A 14,862-nucleotide genomic window follows, 5' to 3' on the forward strand; every position below is an offset into this window, starting at 1 on the left:
TATTATTTGAGTGAATGAGTGCAGGTGTGGTATTATTATTATTATTATTATTATTATTATTATTATTATTATTATTATTATTATTTGAATGAATGAATGCAGGTGTGGGTGTGTAGATATTTACGTAGGAATGTCATTGGTGTTCAAATACTTAAATGTGCACATACAGTAGACGTTGTGTCAGTGAGAAATGTAATTGCAACAGAAGAAAAGTTCTTTTAATTTCACAACACAGTATTTAGTGTACAACCCATAAGCTTTAATGGTGAAGCAAAATACTGTAAAATAAATTAAATAGAAAACATAGCCACAAGCACATATTTTTTTCTTTTTTTTGATTTGTACAACAAAGCAATGCAACATAAATTTATCTGTATCTCCATATATACAGAATAAAAATAAAGTCTTTTATCTTAGACCAAACACTTGCTTCAGTGTCGTTTTCATTTGTCTTGAGAAAAACCAAATACAACCACAGTTTTTTTTTTTGTTTGTTTTTTTGTTGCTGTTTTTATACAGATATATGCCAGAGGCATCCTGGCAATTTTTGAATTTCTTTCAGTCCAGACTGCAAAGCAAACTCCGAAGGTAACAGAATCAAATTGCTGAAAATTAGACATTGCACAATGATACAGTGTTCATTGCAGTAAGCAGAAAAACAACTTTTTACAACAAGTCAATCCACTGGAAAATAATAATGCAGAATTCTGATGGGGTCCTTCCAATACTCAGTGAGAAAATATATGTATTTCATTAAAAATAAAATAAAGGTTTGTATTTTTATGTTGTTTTTTTATTGTGATTATTTTTTGCACATTCGTTTTACACATTTCAAACATACAACTAGAAGACTGGTCTTAAGTGCCTTTTTAATATAAGCTGCTTTTCGACAGTGTACCACTACATCTCAAGAACCGAAAATACACTTGATATTGAAATGTGAAGGGGACTCAGAAGAGAGCTGGAGGAAAAACTCTTGGATCACAAATCTTCACTGAGCAAGACATTTTTCTGAAGTGTATACTGTAACGACCACACATAGGAAATTGGAAACTCTCACACAAACTCTTTGGTGTTATTTAAAAGAAAAATATATATGCCTTAATTGATTTTTTGTTTTTTTTCTCTCTCTTATGTGCTCTAAATATTCATTTAGCCCACTTTTTAAGTGCAGCTCCTCTGTATTCCAATACCTGTTAAATATTGATTAGGCAAATCAAAAATGTCGGTATAGTGCAAATCGTAAACGTTCAGAACGCTTAAAAAAATAAGAACAGAAAAAATAGTAATAACAACAATATTAATAAAAATAATAATATTAATAATATTAAAATAAAAATAATAATAAAAAATAATAATTATATAGAGAAGTGTTTGGCTCCAGCAGCTGGTCAAACATGTTTCTTTCAAGTATCTCTCAGCAACAAAAACATGAAATATTTACTTCCAAAAAAGTATTAAAAAGTCTTCCTCTTTTTGTTTGAAAAGGTAAACAGTTTAAAATAATACTTGACAAGTTGCATAGTTTTGAGAATCGTAGGCACCTTATCAAAACGGTAACTCTTATTGCAGTGCACTGAAGATGAGCAATGCTGCACACTTGCAACATATATATTTTCTTTCTTTTTCTTCTCTCTCCCTCTTTGTAGTAACAAAAATATATTATATATTTCTCTTTTTTTACTTTTTTTTAAATCTGAAAGTGCCTCAGAATGGTCCAAGTTAAAGACAACCAGCAGATTAGAAGACGTCTGAAGGAATCAGCGCCATGTCAGGTTGAGTCTGAAATGATTGTGAGTCTGCTTGAAAGAAGGTGGGATAGAAATTCCCCCCTCTCTCTGTCTCCTTATTCTATTTTTTTTCAGAGCAGTTGCCTTGGTCCTTAAGAACAGCCGCATTCCTCTACTATCATGTTCTGAATGTCTTTTTTAACAATTTTCTGCCCTTCGTCATAGTACAACATGGACATGGCCCGTAGTTTGGTCGGAACGCAACAAGACTTGATGTTTGTGAAGGGGCCATAGCCCCGCATTCTGTAGTGGTTGATGACTGTTGAGTGGAAAGACAGCGAGGAGCCTGTAATACCGGCGACATTAGTTGGGCAGTCGCCTTCGCAGTAGTTGGCGTGATAACCCGAGGGGGCTATTATCCAGTCGTTCCAGCCGATGTCCTTGAAGCTGACGTGGAACTGCTTCTTGCAGCAGATTCTAATTTTGCCGTCGCACTCCAGACCCCTCTTCCTCCGGCGGTGAGGGTGGTCCTCAGACTGCCGCACCACGACCATGAGGAACGGTCGATGAGACTGCTCCCGCTCGTCCTTCTCCACCAGAATCGGGGTGGCGCCAGCTTCTTTGCACTGCTCACACACTATCCTCAGGTCAAGGGAGCTGTACCCTTTCTCCAGCAAGGCCTGGATGCTTCCGGACACGGGCAAGGTGTGCCAACCACTCCGTCTAGTGTCCACCGCTTTCTCAGAGATGACAACGTCTACTTCAGCTCCATCTGTGCCCTGTTTCTTCTGGTAGAGCTGGATTGTCACTTTAGCACGACTCCTGTTGGTTTTGGACAGTTTAAGGAAGAGCCAGACATTGGCTTGTTCAACTAGGGACAGGTCATTGCCTTCCTTTGATATCTGAAAGCGCACAAAGTCTGAAGAGTCACCTGATGGGACAGAGAGAAACAGAGGGGAGAAATCAGTAACACGGCCACATCTGAAATTAAGCAGTTTGACAATATAGGAGCATCACCGCACTCTTGCAATGTGAAAGTTCTTTTCTGAGAAACTATGTTGATTTTGCAAACATAAAACAGAACATTTTGCCTGTTTTAATGAAAAGAATAAACATTTTTTATTCTTTTTTCCAAAGCTACTGTAATCATTGTAAATTATTAGGTAGGTAAGGAAAGGCTTCCAAATGATCAGTGAAATACAGATCTAAACTTTTTCACCATTACAGTGACCTACTGTAAACAGCAAAAAGAAACAGGGAATAAGTTACAGTCAGACAACTAGACTTTAAATACTTTACAGTATATGTGCAACATATACACATTTTCAGTATATAAAGAGAATTCATATACTGTGTATAATTTATAATTTTTATACTGTATATGATATATACATTATAATGTAAATAGCAATGTGAATGTTCTTATTGTTAAAACATATGTAATGTATATACTGTAATACTGTATGTTGGCTTTCATTACTTTTAATTAATGTTAAATCCTCTTTAAGCAGAATGTCTTAGAACCGTTTTATGAATAGCTGTATAACCCTGCTTTTGCAACCCTGCCAAATATTGATGGATATTCATGTTTTCCAAATAAAGCTACATAAAAAAATCCCAAAGTCAAGGAAAGCAACTCAAGCGGAAAGACTGCAGAGACAGCTTTTTCTGCTCCCATGGGTTCTTACAGGTTAAAATTAGAAAACACACGTAATGCTCAAGACTCACATTCCAGAGTGCCCTCGAAAGCTTTAAAGAGACCAAATCAGATACTAGAAAACATTACTGTAGTTAAAAAGGCTCCCAAGTGTCTGCAAAGACAGAAATTGAAAACATCTCCTCACGACTCCACATAAAAGATCATGAGAGCTCTCCATGGAACAGCAGATGGAGCCATCTTCTCAGATCAAATAGTTAGAAGACTTCTGAATTAAAGTGTATTTGATAAATGTCAAGTAGAGTAGTACAACTAATGAAAAAAGGCAGTTGTCTTACTATAAAATGGCAGATGTGCATTCACAGAGCACGAGGAACAAGACTTGTGCCCCTTGAGGACCAGGCAAAGGTGCTGTGGTGAGATCACCAGATTCATAAATATAGTCTGAGGATGAGAACTAACAGCATATTCATACCAAAATGCTGTATCACAAATATGTAATTGCAATGCTTAATTCATGAATCTTCTTAAAGATTTGCTTGCCACCAGCCACATGCTAGTTGACTTGATCCTACCGTCAAAGCCGGTAGTAATAGCACTTTGCCTAGAAGAGCTTATCATCAGAAGAAGCTGCCATATTTGCTTCTTGTGAGATTCAAATGATTATTTGACCAATGAAATCAGGTTGGCAAGTGTTTTGAAGGCCACCACTGATCTTTGTTATTCAGATATACAGAATGCAGGATATTTCTTTTCCCACGCCTGCACTTTGTTTCCAGTGCATTAAGGCACTCCATGGCACATATCACATGCTAGCAAGTGATAGTTTATAAGAAATCAGGATATTCTCTTAGAATGGCCCATCACAGGTCCCCTGACTTAAGTCCAATTGATTACCTTTAGCCAGTGAGAAAGCTGAAGTAAAAGTATTACGAGAACTACACGTAGAACTATGAATGACAGTGATGCACAAATGGATATGCAGAAATTCCACCTCCAAGCAAATTTGCTAATGATTTAAAATAAAGTGTGTAGTTTACAACCTCGATTATATGAGGTTAATCACAACTGGAGATGGAAAAGGTACAGATCCTTTGCTTGCTGTGTCTATTCAATTAAGCAATGCTAGGCCTGAAGAAGGCTCCATGGCCGAAACGTTGTGTTTTCTTTCTTCCTTTTTTCAGCATGGAATAAACCTATTACTTGTTCCTTTGCAGCCTACGCATGCTGACGCAGCTATCCACCTATGCTAGGCCTTTGTAATACTTAGTAGAAGGAATTCCTCAGAGAAAGACAGTTAGTATAACTGTGATTTACAGTATAAATAATCCTTTGGTATGTGTACAAAAAACTGTTACAAATACTGTAAGTGCTTGGCCAACGTGTAATTTTACCATATGAATTTATATTCCAGTGGTGTACTGTAAGTAATTAGTAATTAAGTTAGTAATAATGTATTGAGTATTTTCATTACCCCCTTTAAGTTTAAAAATGTACAGATAAGGATAGCAATCTACAACAAGCAATATGAAACTTGTCTGTTGTTTGATTTACTCCCAGCATATATGAATATTGTATCTATTATACAGTATGTGCTAGAATTCCCTTAATTATTTATGACAAATATGACTTTGCTCTGTGCAATTGTGATTACAGTACAGTATAACATTTTTAGAATTTTTTCAAGCGAGACACATTACATAACCCATAAGGTATTCTGTTACATGACATTCATTTCAACATAAGATTCTTATTTTATTAGGGTATGAATAATTCTGCAGGGTACTGTATAAAAGTCAATTGCAATGTTTGTGTAAGTATTCTTCAGTTATTTCTCTTAACAAGTCAATGCCCTTTTTGGTACATTGTGCCAATTTATATTTTAGCTTTAGTATAAATTGTTTTGCATTTATACTTAATTTATTGTGACTGGGCATTTCATTTTTAATATTTATTTGACATAAGAGGATTTTCTCATTCTTGTTTAGTAATAGCATTTATATTAGTGTAGCAATAGCATGTATGACAACAGGATTTATAAAGCTGTTAAAATACAGCTGTTAATGTGGCTTTGGAGAGCAGCAGAGTGGCTTTATCTACAGTATTTCATGGCAGTGCAGTATTTCTAGAGGCACCTTCTGTTTCTTTCTAATAATCTTAGCCATACAGTGTCTGTCCTACCCAGTTCCACCATGTCACCAGATAGCTATTTAGGCTGAATGAAGCCTGCCTTCAGCAGGGGGTGACACTCACAATATCCTAAGTCAAATGCATTAACACAAGGTTAGTACTTGAGAGCTCAATTCATTAGCCATTAGGCTTAATGATTCCTGTATGTGCCATTAAAAACAGAAAGGGTTTTCAATGTAATCCCCAAACAATAAACAGTGTATTCGTTCTGTGAATACAGTTTGCACAGCTGTCCACCGAACAGAAGGATGGAAAACAGCAACTGCAGTAGACATCAAGGACTTAATAAAGTGCCTGACAACTTCCTAAAGCCTTGGAAGATTTTTGTTACATTCCTGCCTCTTACAATTGTGTCCTTAATCTTCTTTAGCCTTTTTTATCTAAAAAGCAATGGTGTTTTTCCTCATTTCAAACTTTATTTACCAAACATTTATAAGGTCTCAAAATCTCCTTATCCCATTTGAATTAAAGTCAACTGCTAAACTCCTCCAGCTATTCATAAACTGTAGCTCAATGGCTTTTAAAAAAATATATATATTTAGATCTAAAAGAATCAAAGTTCCCAAAGTCTTAGTATCTTGGCATTTTTGTGATGTTCTTTTTTACCACTCACACAGTTCTCCACCGCTACTGATCGGCCCTGATTCCTCTTTTCTTTCCTAACAGGGCATATTCTGAAAGCTGCTACTGTTCTTCCACTACGTAGAAGGAGAATTGTCATCATGAACTGCACTGCCATTTAAGTGTAAAGCTCTTGAGGACCACTTAAAGGACTAATTCCAAGGTTTACACAGACTGTGGGACAAATGCCACATTAGTGCAAAAGGTCAAGCATGGTAGTTGTCACGTAACCTCGCTCAGGCACTCTGTATTGTTGTGCGTCCGTGTTAATGCACACATGGTCTTGCCTACTAAAGCTATTCAGGCGAGCAGTCCCAAGCAATGAGGTACCACTTTGGACTGCCAGCTCTTTTATCGCTGAACACAGCAAGGCAGAAAGGCTGCTGAAATCAAGGTAAAAAGGAACAATACACTTGCACAAAATAAAGGGAAACGTGCAAGAAAAAGTGTAATCTTCTGTTGTCCGATAGATAGCAGGAACTTTAAAAAATTAAGTTAACTCACAGATTCTTAACCCTCTCCCTGTAGGGTCTGCTGCCCTACAAACTTCAGGATTAATATAACCTGCTTCCTTTCAAGAAAACAGTTACATAGAGAGCAAAGATTAATTAAGTAACAATATAAAATTTGCTCATTTTGTGACAAATGCACATTCCATAGTGCCTATTAGAATTACATATTTTGGTGCTTTGTAAGAATGTAACTTTGCACATTAAATTTTAGGTTTGTCTAGGGAAATGGTTGAATCCTAGGATTGTATATGGAACTATAGCAAAAATGCTAATGCAAGATAATAAAAGAATAACCAAGAAAACCAGTTTAAAGATATTAAATTTGGCATAAAGTGATCTTTGTTCCTTCTAAGGCAAAAGCAGATTTTGAAAAGATTGGATCATCTCTTTGCCACTTTGGATTTTAATACAGCCTTTGGATCACATTATTTTCAACTTCTTTCAATACTAAATTATAAATGCTTAACTCCCTGTCTAATATGTTCATACTGTATGCTATTGATTATTTACAAGTTTACAAGGATGATCTTAATAATTTGAAATATAATAAGAATAATATATTGCAGCTGAGAAAACCTGAACTTCATCATATAATAAGTACAATCGTTGTGTTGAAGGCACTTTAATAAACTTCAAAAATAACTTATCAGTAACCAAGGTACTCCTGCTTTTACAATTATTTCTTGACAGCACATGGAGATTTCAAAACCTGGAGAGACACTGCACTACTGTATGTTCCTCGTACAGTAAATGGCCTTTGGCATACTTTTGTTTTTGGCTGGGTTGCAGAAATGGTTCCTGATGACAGCTGGCTTGAAAAGGTCTTTTCTTGTTAAAAGAGTAGGACTTTGAGTATAAAATCAACTTTCCTAAAACGTATTTGTGTTTTGTCCTTAGATGCCATGTAGCCTAATAGAAAAGAGCTAAATGGATTCCTACATTAAAAATAAATAAACTTTAAATTCCTCCATTAACCATATGTCTATTTTTGTGAACTGTTAAAAGAAAAGTTAATAGTGATCCAAAACTCCTTTCAATATGGCTAAGTGGTACCTTTACATTTATATAGCTCTAGGGCTTCTTTGTGAAAAAAGAACATATGTGAAATTGTAGACTTGTAAATTTAGGAGCTGTACGTCCCTTGCTGTAATCTTTTGCAAAACTTGACTTTTGATGTTCAGCTACAGTCAGGTGGTCCAAATGTATGGTTTTTTGTTTCTATAGAAAATCCAAGTTGCAATATATCAGATATTATCACACAATCATGTTTGCTAGACCTGCTACAGTATTAACAAAATTTAAGGCCAACAAACTCATTCCAAATAAAATTAAGTTGAACAAGATTCCAAAACAAAGAGCATTTTAAATTTTGCAAATTGTAATGCAATAAACATTTAGAATATTTAAACATACATATAATTAATTGTTCATATTAAAGTTAAATGTATTCATAGATTTATGTTACAGTTGATAACTGTCTAGAAATAAATGCATTAGAGTGTACATAGATGGCACAATTATTGCATCAAAGGAATGTATTGCAAGATTCTTAAAATATGTATGAGAATGGACTGTAAAATGCAACTCACATTTTAAAATTAATATAAAATGACTGCTTTTTGATTATGATCTGTAATATCACCTGTCTCAGGAAAATATTTTGAGACCCTCTGTTACTCAATGACAGAATTCCCCAGGGACATTTAACTCTTGAAACAAACTACTGTGTACACCTTTGAATAAGAGTCACAGAACGCCTATAGTGGAATTCCTCTAATGATGTTCAGTTTAATTATTTCATTCAGGGAAATAAACTGTAGTGTAATTGGTGAACTCTCCATACCATCGAGTTCAGTGTGTTCTCTGCCTGAAACTCTTTCAAAGTCGGTCACACTGCTCAACAGCATGATAGGCAGGCTTAACCAAGTATCAGGGCCTGCATTTCTCTGAATGAAGCAATTAAGCACAGCATTGTTTGAAGAATTGCACAGCCTGCTTCTAGTCTGCTTCTGTGCTCTGTGTTGCATTGTTAATATCTCCATTCTTTGATTACGAAACCTCATAGGACAAAAGTGTGCACTGAAGTTTTAATGTAACGGCTCTCATGAGCTATTAATAGTGAAGAGCTATTATGAGCATCATTCTTATGGAAATATGAGCAATGCAATTCCTGATGACAAAAACATACAGTATGAGTGGTGTATAGAGATGTTCACCACTGTGCAAAAGTCTTACTTATCTTAGACACAGTGGGTATTATGAAGCAGCAACAATTTACTTAATACCTCCACTAGTGTTTTCTATTATAACGCCTTTGATTTTTCTGAGGTGCTCCTTGTCATTAACAAAATTGGCTCCTCTTTCCTCTCTTTAATAGTCATAAAGCTGAAAGGCTATTTTTGTACTATAAAACAGAATCTGGGGATTCGTTAAAATAAAATGGTTAACAATTCAGTTGAAGATTGCCATATAATATGAAATGTCAAACAAGTATACACTGTAGTGTTTTTATACTGTATGTATGCCATACTGTATATACTGTACAGTATGTGTTGATTAATAGCATTTTTTTCCATGGCATGCATGAAGATACTTTTTTTCAAAAAGAATATGGAAATTAAAACTGGTATCAGAATACTGATGTACTAGTCACGAGGAAATCCCTGTTTGGACGTTTAAGCCTAGATTTTTTTTTTATTGTTTTGGTTATTTCTATTTTATTAGAGGTATACAGACAAGTACAGCCGTCTGTCAGCGGTTCCCTCTTGTGGTTTGCGTGCGGAATCGCATGTAAAAATGATAAAAATTGACGGCAAGCATTTCTTTGGGGAGAAAAAAATGAATAGTGGATAAAGGTTGTGAAAGGAGGGTCTTCTTATCTGCATTTAAATCGGGTAAGACTCTTTATCTTTTTCTTATCGATGTATCAGAGGATTTACATCAGGCTTACTTTGTATAGATCATAAGGAATAAGAGTTCTCGGTATGTCCACGATTTATTTTAAAACATGGACGCACAGAGTTGTTGTGCAAGCGAGCCGCATCTTTCCCGTAAGGATTTCTTTAAAGGTAATAGTAACGTATGGGTCACGTGTCTTGAAAGGACCCACGTTAAATTGTTTTACCTTTAAGATAAAAAAGAAACACTAATGAAGCTTTGGCATTTCTGCTTAATCCATTGGACGCAGTGAGGTTGGAATGTAATTTGACAAGTGTTCCGCGAAATCTAAAAAAAAAATCTGTTTCATGTCAGTAATGACATTTAAACGAAAGAGCTGTTCAAATTGATGAGCATACTGTAGTAAGCCTGACGTGATTTTTTTTCACAATAAAGCGTGATGAGCATAAATGTAATAGTTAAAGTCAACAAAATGCAATTCGCCGAATTAATCAAATACAATTTGGTTTTTTTTTTGCGATCTTTTACGAATATCAAGTATGGGTTACCAACGAGTCCAAAACACTGTACGTCTTAGGTCTACTTATCTCCAAAAGAAAACGTTTCTCATGCTCATGTTTCTTTAAGGCTATGTGAAGGAAGGTTTGCGTATACTGTATCTGAAAACCGTCTTCCTTCAGCCCTTCAAAGCACTTGAAGCAAAGTGTTGTAGGTTTTACGTGTTTGATGGCAATATAAACCTGGATTTTTCCTATGACCACTTTAGACACGTGTGTTACTGCTGCGTACAACAGAATTTGCGGCATTTCGTCTATGGACCGTTTGATGTTTAGGAAGTCGAAAGCATGCATCATGATAGATTAAAGCTCCACTGCATTAACTAGACTTGATATGAGAGATTTCGGTACCTGAAGTACTAGTGCTTGCTCATTATTGGACTAAAAGTCAACCGACTTTGTGCCTCAAAGAAAGTTTAGCAGCAGGACTTGGGTGAGATTGTTCTGTCATTAATAAGGTCAACGGTGAGGTCACGTAGGCCAGTCATCAAGTGAGGTAGCATGCTGATTTGCAATACAATATAGGTTTGGAACCTCAGAAAGTACAGTAGGCAATGTCAACCTTTTTTACTTTTTGTCCAGAAAAAAAAGGTAAAAAACTTAGCTTTCTGAATTAGATAATCGATAACTAGGACAAATCCCTTTGGCAGAATACTGGGACATGCCAGAAATTAAAAGATACTCATTCAAAATTGTTTTAAAAGTGACAAATGCGATCATTTTAATTTTAAAAAATCTGCTTCTGGCACTACTGTGTAAATCCAGGTATCCAATTTGTATTTCATGCTTTTTTTGTGCAGTTTGAAGTGTTATCTAAATGAGTTAGAAACAAAAGTTTTAGGACTATTTACTGTATACGTACTGTTTAACAATGAAAAACGTAGTTTGTAGTATACTAAATAACTACCATTTGTTTCACTGCAAAAATTAATTAAAAATATAGTTTTTTTTATCTTCCTCTTTGAAAATAATTAGAAAAGGTTGAAAGTCAGTTAGACATGAACATGCTGAATACAGTGGCTCTCAGTCATTAAGTTTCATAAATGCAGATTCTCCAGTACTCCTAACATCCTCTGAACAACTTGACATCATTGTACTGGTGTAGTAAAAATCTTTCATTAAAGTCAAACAATTGGTCTCAGTGCACGCCTTGCCAGAACATTGCTACTTCAGTGAACTCTTGTGTTCTTTTATTTTGTTAATCTGTACAGTCCACTTTTTGATCTGTAGAGCTCTTGAGCAAAGTACAGGTGTCATTCACTGCCAATGAATACAATGAATAGAAGCTCTTTGCCATACAGTTTTGTGGAGCAGACTTTTCTCATTACAGCTCATTTCAGGGCTTCCTGCTGCCAAATTAATCCTGTTAATTTAAGGAGTTTTACATACTCTCTACAAGCATGTTTATCTAATCACTTCAGATTAAGCTGTTGATTTTCAAAGACTGTCAGGCTCAGTGAGTTTTGGCTTGCTTTGAACTTGGGTCTCCTACCTACTACTCAAAACCCTCTTTTGCTCTTTTTGTCATAGCACAGAATATTCATTCAAATTTTTCATTCTTTCATTTCATTTGGTTGATTGTGTGAATGTATGTGTACTTTTTTATGCCAATATAATGAGGAATTGACTTTTTGCAATGTTACTTTTCCCACATTAAACTGAGTGGCATGTTTCAGGACTCGGGGTCTGTTGTTCAATGCTGAGTCCAATTGCTATCTGGACTGTGCATTTTCTGTAAAAAAACATTTAGACGTTAGATTTACTCTGAAACAGTAGGGGTCTCTGACTCCTGAACTGTGCTAACAGGCACACTTTGTAAGAAGCAGCAGTCAGGAGGATTTTCTTCAGTTATTGAGAATGCTGGAGTGCACTCTATGAAACTGTCTCCGTGCAGTACAAAAGGTGACAAATAGACAGCTCTGAAGAGTCAGGAATCACAAATATTCACATCTTCTACGTGCTGAAGTTGTGAACGTAGTTTTAGTAGGTAATTGGGTATCTAGCCTTCAATCAGTAGGATGCAACAAAATACCTTTAAGAGGGGTGCCTGAGTACAGTTTTAGATAACAGGTCTTAAAATCTTAAATTCTAGTGCATTAGGCTTGTTCCTCAGCCTCAGCTGCTTCCAAGAGAATTATGTTTACAAACCTGTCTAACTGGGTTGAAGACCTGCCCTCTTCCACACCTTGCCATGAAATCTCCCACCCCCCTCAGTTCTGACATGGGCTACTCACCTGCCTCAGCAAAAGTGATGATTTCCGAAGTTTGCTCCGCCAGCTCGCTCATCTCTGCCCGGCTGTGAGCCTCATCCTCAATCTCCACGTTGCCATCCTCGCCAACTTTTCCCACGTGTAGTTTTTTGATGGCATTCAGCAGGGCTGCCCTGGGCACGGGGTGGGTGATGTTGGGTCTTTCCTTCAGATGCAGCATGCTCAAGATGTGCTTCTTGACGGCCTCGACCATATCTGCTTGGGAGCTGGCAGGCACATCTTTCTGCAGCTTGGAGAGGGCGCAAGAGGGACAGTCGGTGACCGGCGTGTGTCCATCAGGGGAGCCAGGGGTGGGAGAGCTCCCTGCCAAAATCCCAGAGAAGAGCAACAACATTCCACTCAGCAGAGAAAAAGACATCCTGAAAGAGTCAATCTGAGTTGTAAGTTTTCCCCCTTTTTACACTAAAACTGAAAAATAAAAAAAACAAAGTAGAAACTAAGCAAAAATAAAGTATAATCCCTTTTTTTAAAAATAAAGAAGCAAGAGCAAACACTTTGCAGATCTGGAAAGTTTGAGTCTGGTAGCTACAGAAGTCTTGATCAGTTAGTCAAAAAAAGTTTTTCTAAGTTTATCAGCTGAAGTTCTGTGGCAGTGTAGAAGTGTAGTGCTGGAGGGATGTGCAGAGCACCCGATAGGTCTCAGTGAGTTCGCTGTGTATGAGCTGAATGGTTTTGTATAAGTGGGCAGGGTTAGCTCACTCACTCTCTCACTCTCTCTCCCTCTAATTATACCTCGCTCCCTCCCAGTTTTTCTATCACTATACTTCTGAGTCATGTTATACCAACTTTTTCTTTTTTTTATTGCTTGTCACCCTGCATATTATACATAAACTTCACCTCCTTTTCATGTTCTTATCTTGTTCTGGTTTTCTGCTTTTCTCAAGCTTCTCATTTATTTAACTACAAAAATATATCATTAACCTGTGAAAAGGCTTGATACTGTCCAACTGGGTCTAATTGTACAGGTGCAATCAATGTTATCATTCATAATCGATTCCTTTTTTGCGTTTTTGATGATTTAATGTTAAGGAAACTATGTGTATTATTTTAGAAGCATTTCACTGCCAACATTTGTGAACATCTGGTAAGGTTTTATTAATGCTGAATAAAATCTGTAAATTAGCCTTTCTTGCTGCGCTGGGCCAGTGGACATAGTTATACATGAAATACCTATCACTTTGTAACTCACTTCCTCTGTATCATAAATAACCTCTTTGAAGACAGCACCTTGATTTTTGTCTAGATTATTAATGTTCTTCAAAACAAAATGTTAAGTCAAATTTAATAGAACTGTGTTAAAAAAGCTCAACTATACACACTAAACAATTAGTCAGAAAGGAGCACATTGGAAAGTAAAGATTTCCTCTTTTCCTGATGTACTTTTGAAAAAATGTCATACTTCTAAGTGCTTTGTATAACCACAACTCATTTTTAACAATCATTCAGAAAAAGTCTGACAAGGAAATTTCTCAAAACCATAAGCTAGGTTCCTGAATGGTTTGGCTATGGCCTCCTGTTGGATCACAAGTTGGACCCTGTACTGCAGTTCAGAGATCACTGGTTCAAATCTAGGCAATGTCATTAGCTACATATATCCCTGGTCAGGGTTTCCCAGAGGAAACGTCACATTTGACAAAGTACTGCCAGGGGTTTGAGGTTGGCCAGGGTTTTCCTGAGGTCCGGCTCCAATGACTTTGCAGTGTGTGCCTTCTTCAGCTCTCTTATACTGTACTTTAGAAGTCACTCTGACACTTTCTAGAAAATTTTAACCAAGAGAATAGTCATTGTTCTTTGTTTCCTTTTAATTTTTTATTTTACTTAACAGACATGAACAAACGTGCTCTTGATTCCTTTGAAGAAATCTCAAAGGACATGCATTCTGGGCTCTTTCTTTCCTTTTTTGTAAAGACTTAGCAACTGCACAGCTTACATTGACTTATTCAGATATTTTGGTTATGTCCATATGAACTAGTGAGGTCAATTAACTCAGCAGCAGCCTCTGCTGGCAAAAAATGTTCCTTTCACCCAAATTTCAGTAACCTAGCAACCTAACAACTATTACTGTGCTCTTCACAACTCCTGTTCTCTTATTTCTGTTACCTCTCAACTTCATGCTCCGCAGGGTAGGTAATTAATTTCAGAACTTGCGCCATCTTCATGCTCTTAGTACATATTAAATTCATCTTGAGTGATGCTGGCCTGGAGTTGGGTATACTTCCTTGGAATGCTTGTGATCAGACCTCTTAAGGTCAAACAATATTTTGAAGAAGTGGGATGTTATTTATATTATGTTATTTTTTCCTGCATATTCCCCATTTTCTTGTCAGCCCTCAGTATTGCAGCTGTTGTAGCTGATTAGTACAGACAGATGGCTTAATATTACTAGTGTTGGCCTGCTTTCGATCTGGAGGGATGTGAGTGGTGATC

General features: G+C 36.4%; 1 protein-coding gene and 1 long non-coding RNA gene across 2 annotated transcripts in view; one reads left to right on the plus strand and one right to left on the minus strand.

Annotated features, from left to right (window-relative positions):
* Positions 1–237: 237 nt before the first annotated feature.
* Positions 238–12,793, minus strand: inhbaa (inhibin subunit beta Aa). Its single transcript, XM_088643713.1, has 2 exons — positions 12,400–12,793; positions 238–2,661 (listed from the first exon to the last, which is right to left on the minus strand). The coding sequence occupies exons 1-2, from the start codon at positions 12,791–12,793 to the stop codon at positions 1,883–1,885; spliced, it is 1,173 nt and encodes a 390-aa protein (XP_088499839.1). The 3' UTR covers positions 238–1,882.
* Positions 9,357–14,862, plus strand: part of LOC148657440 (uncharacterized) — a 30,197-nt gene continuing 24,691 nt past the window's right edge. Inside the window, exons 1-2 of the long non-coding RNA XR_015940968.1 lie at positions 9,357–9,604; positions 12,587–12,815. This is a non-coding gene — a long non-coding RNA (uncharacterized LOC148657440). The remainder of the gene's footprint in view (positions 9,605–12,586; positions 12,816–14,862) is intronic.

This window comes from Lepisosteus platostomus, chromosome 8 (assembly GCF_059453375.1).
Source record: "Lepisosteus platostomus isolate fLepPlt1 chromosome 8, fLepPlt1.hap1, whole genome shotgun sequence".
Lineage (NCBI taxonomy): Eukaryota > Metazoa > Chordata > Actinopteri > Semionotiformes > Lepisosteidae > Lepisosteus > Lepisosteus platostomus.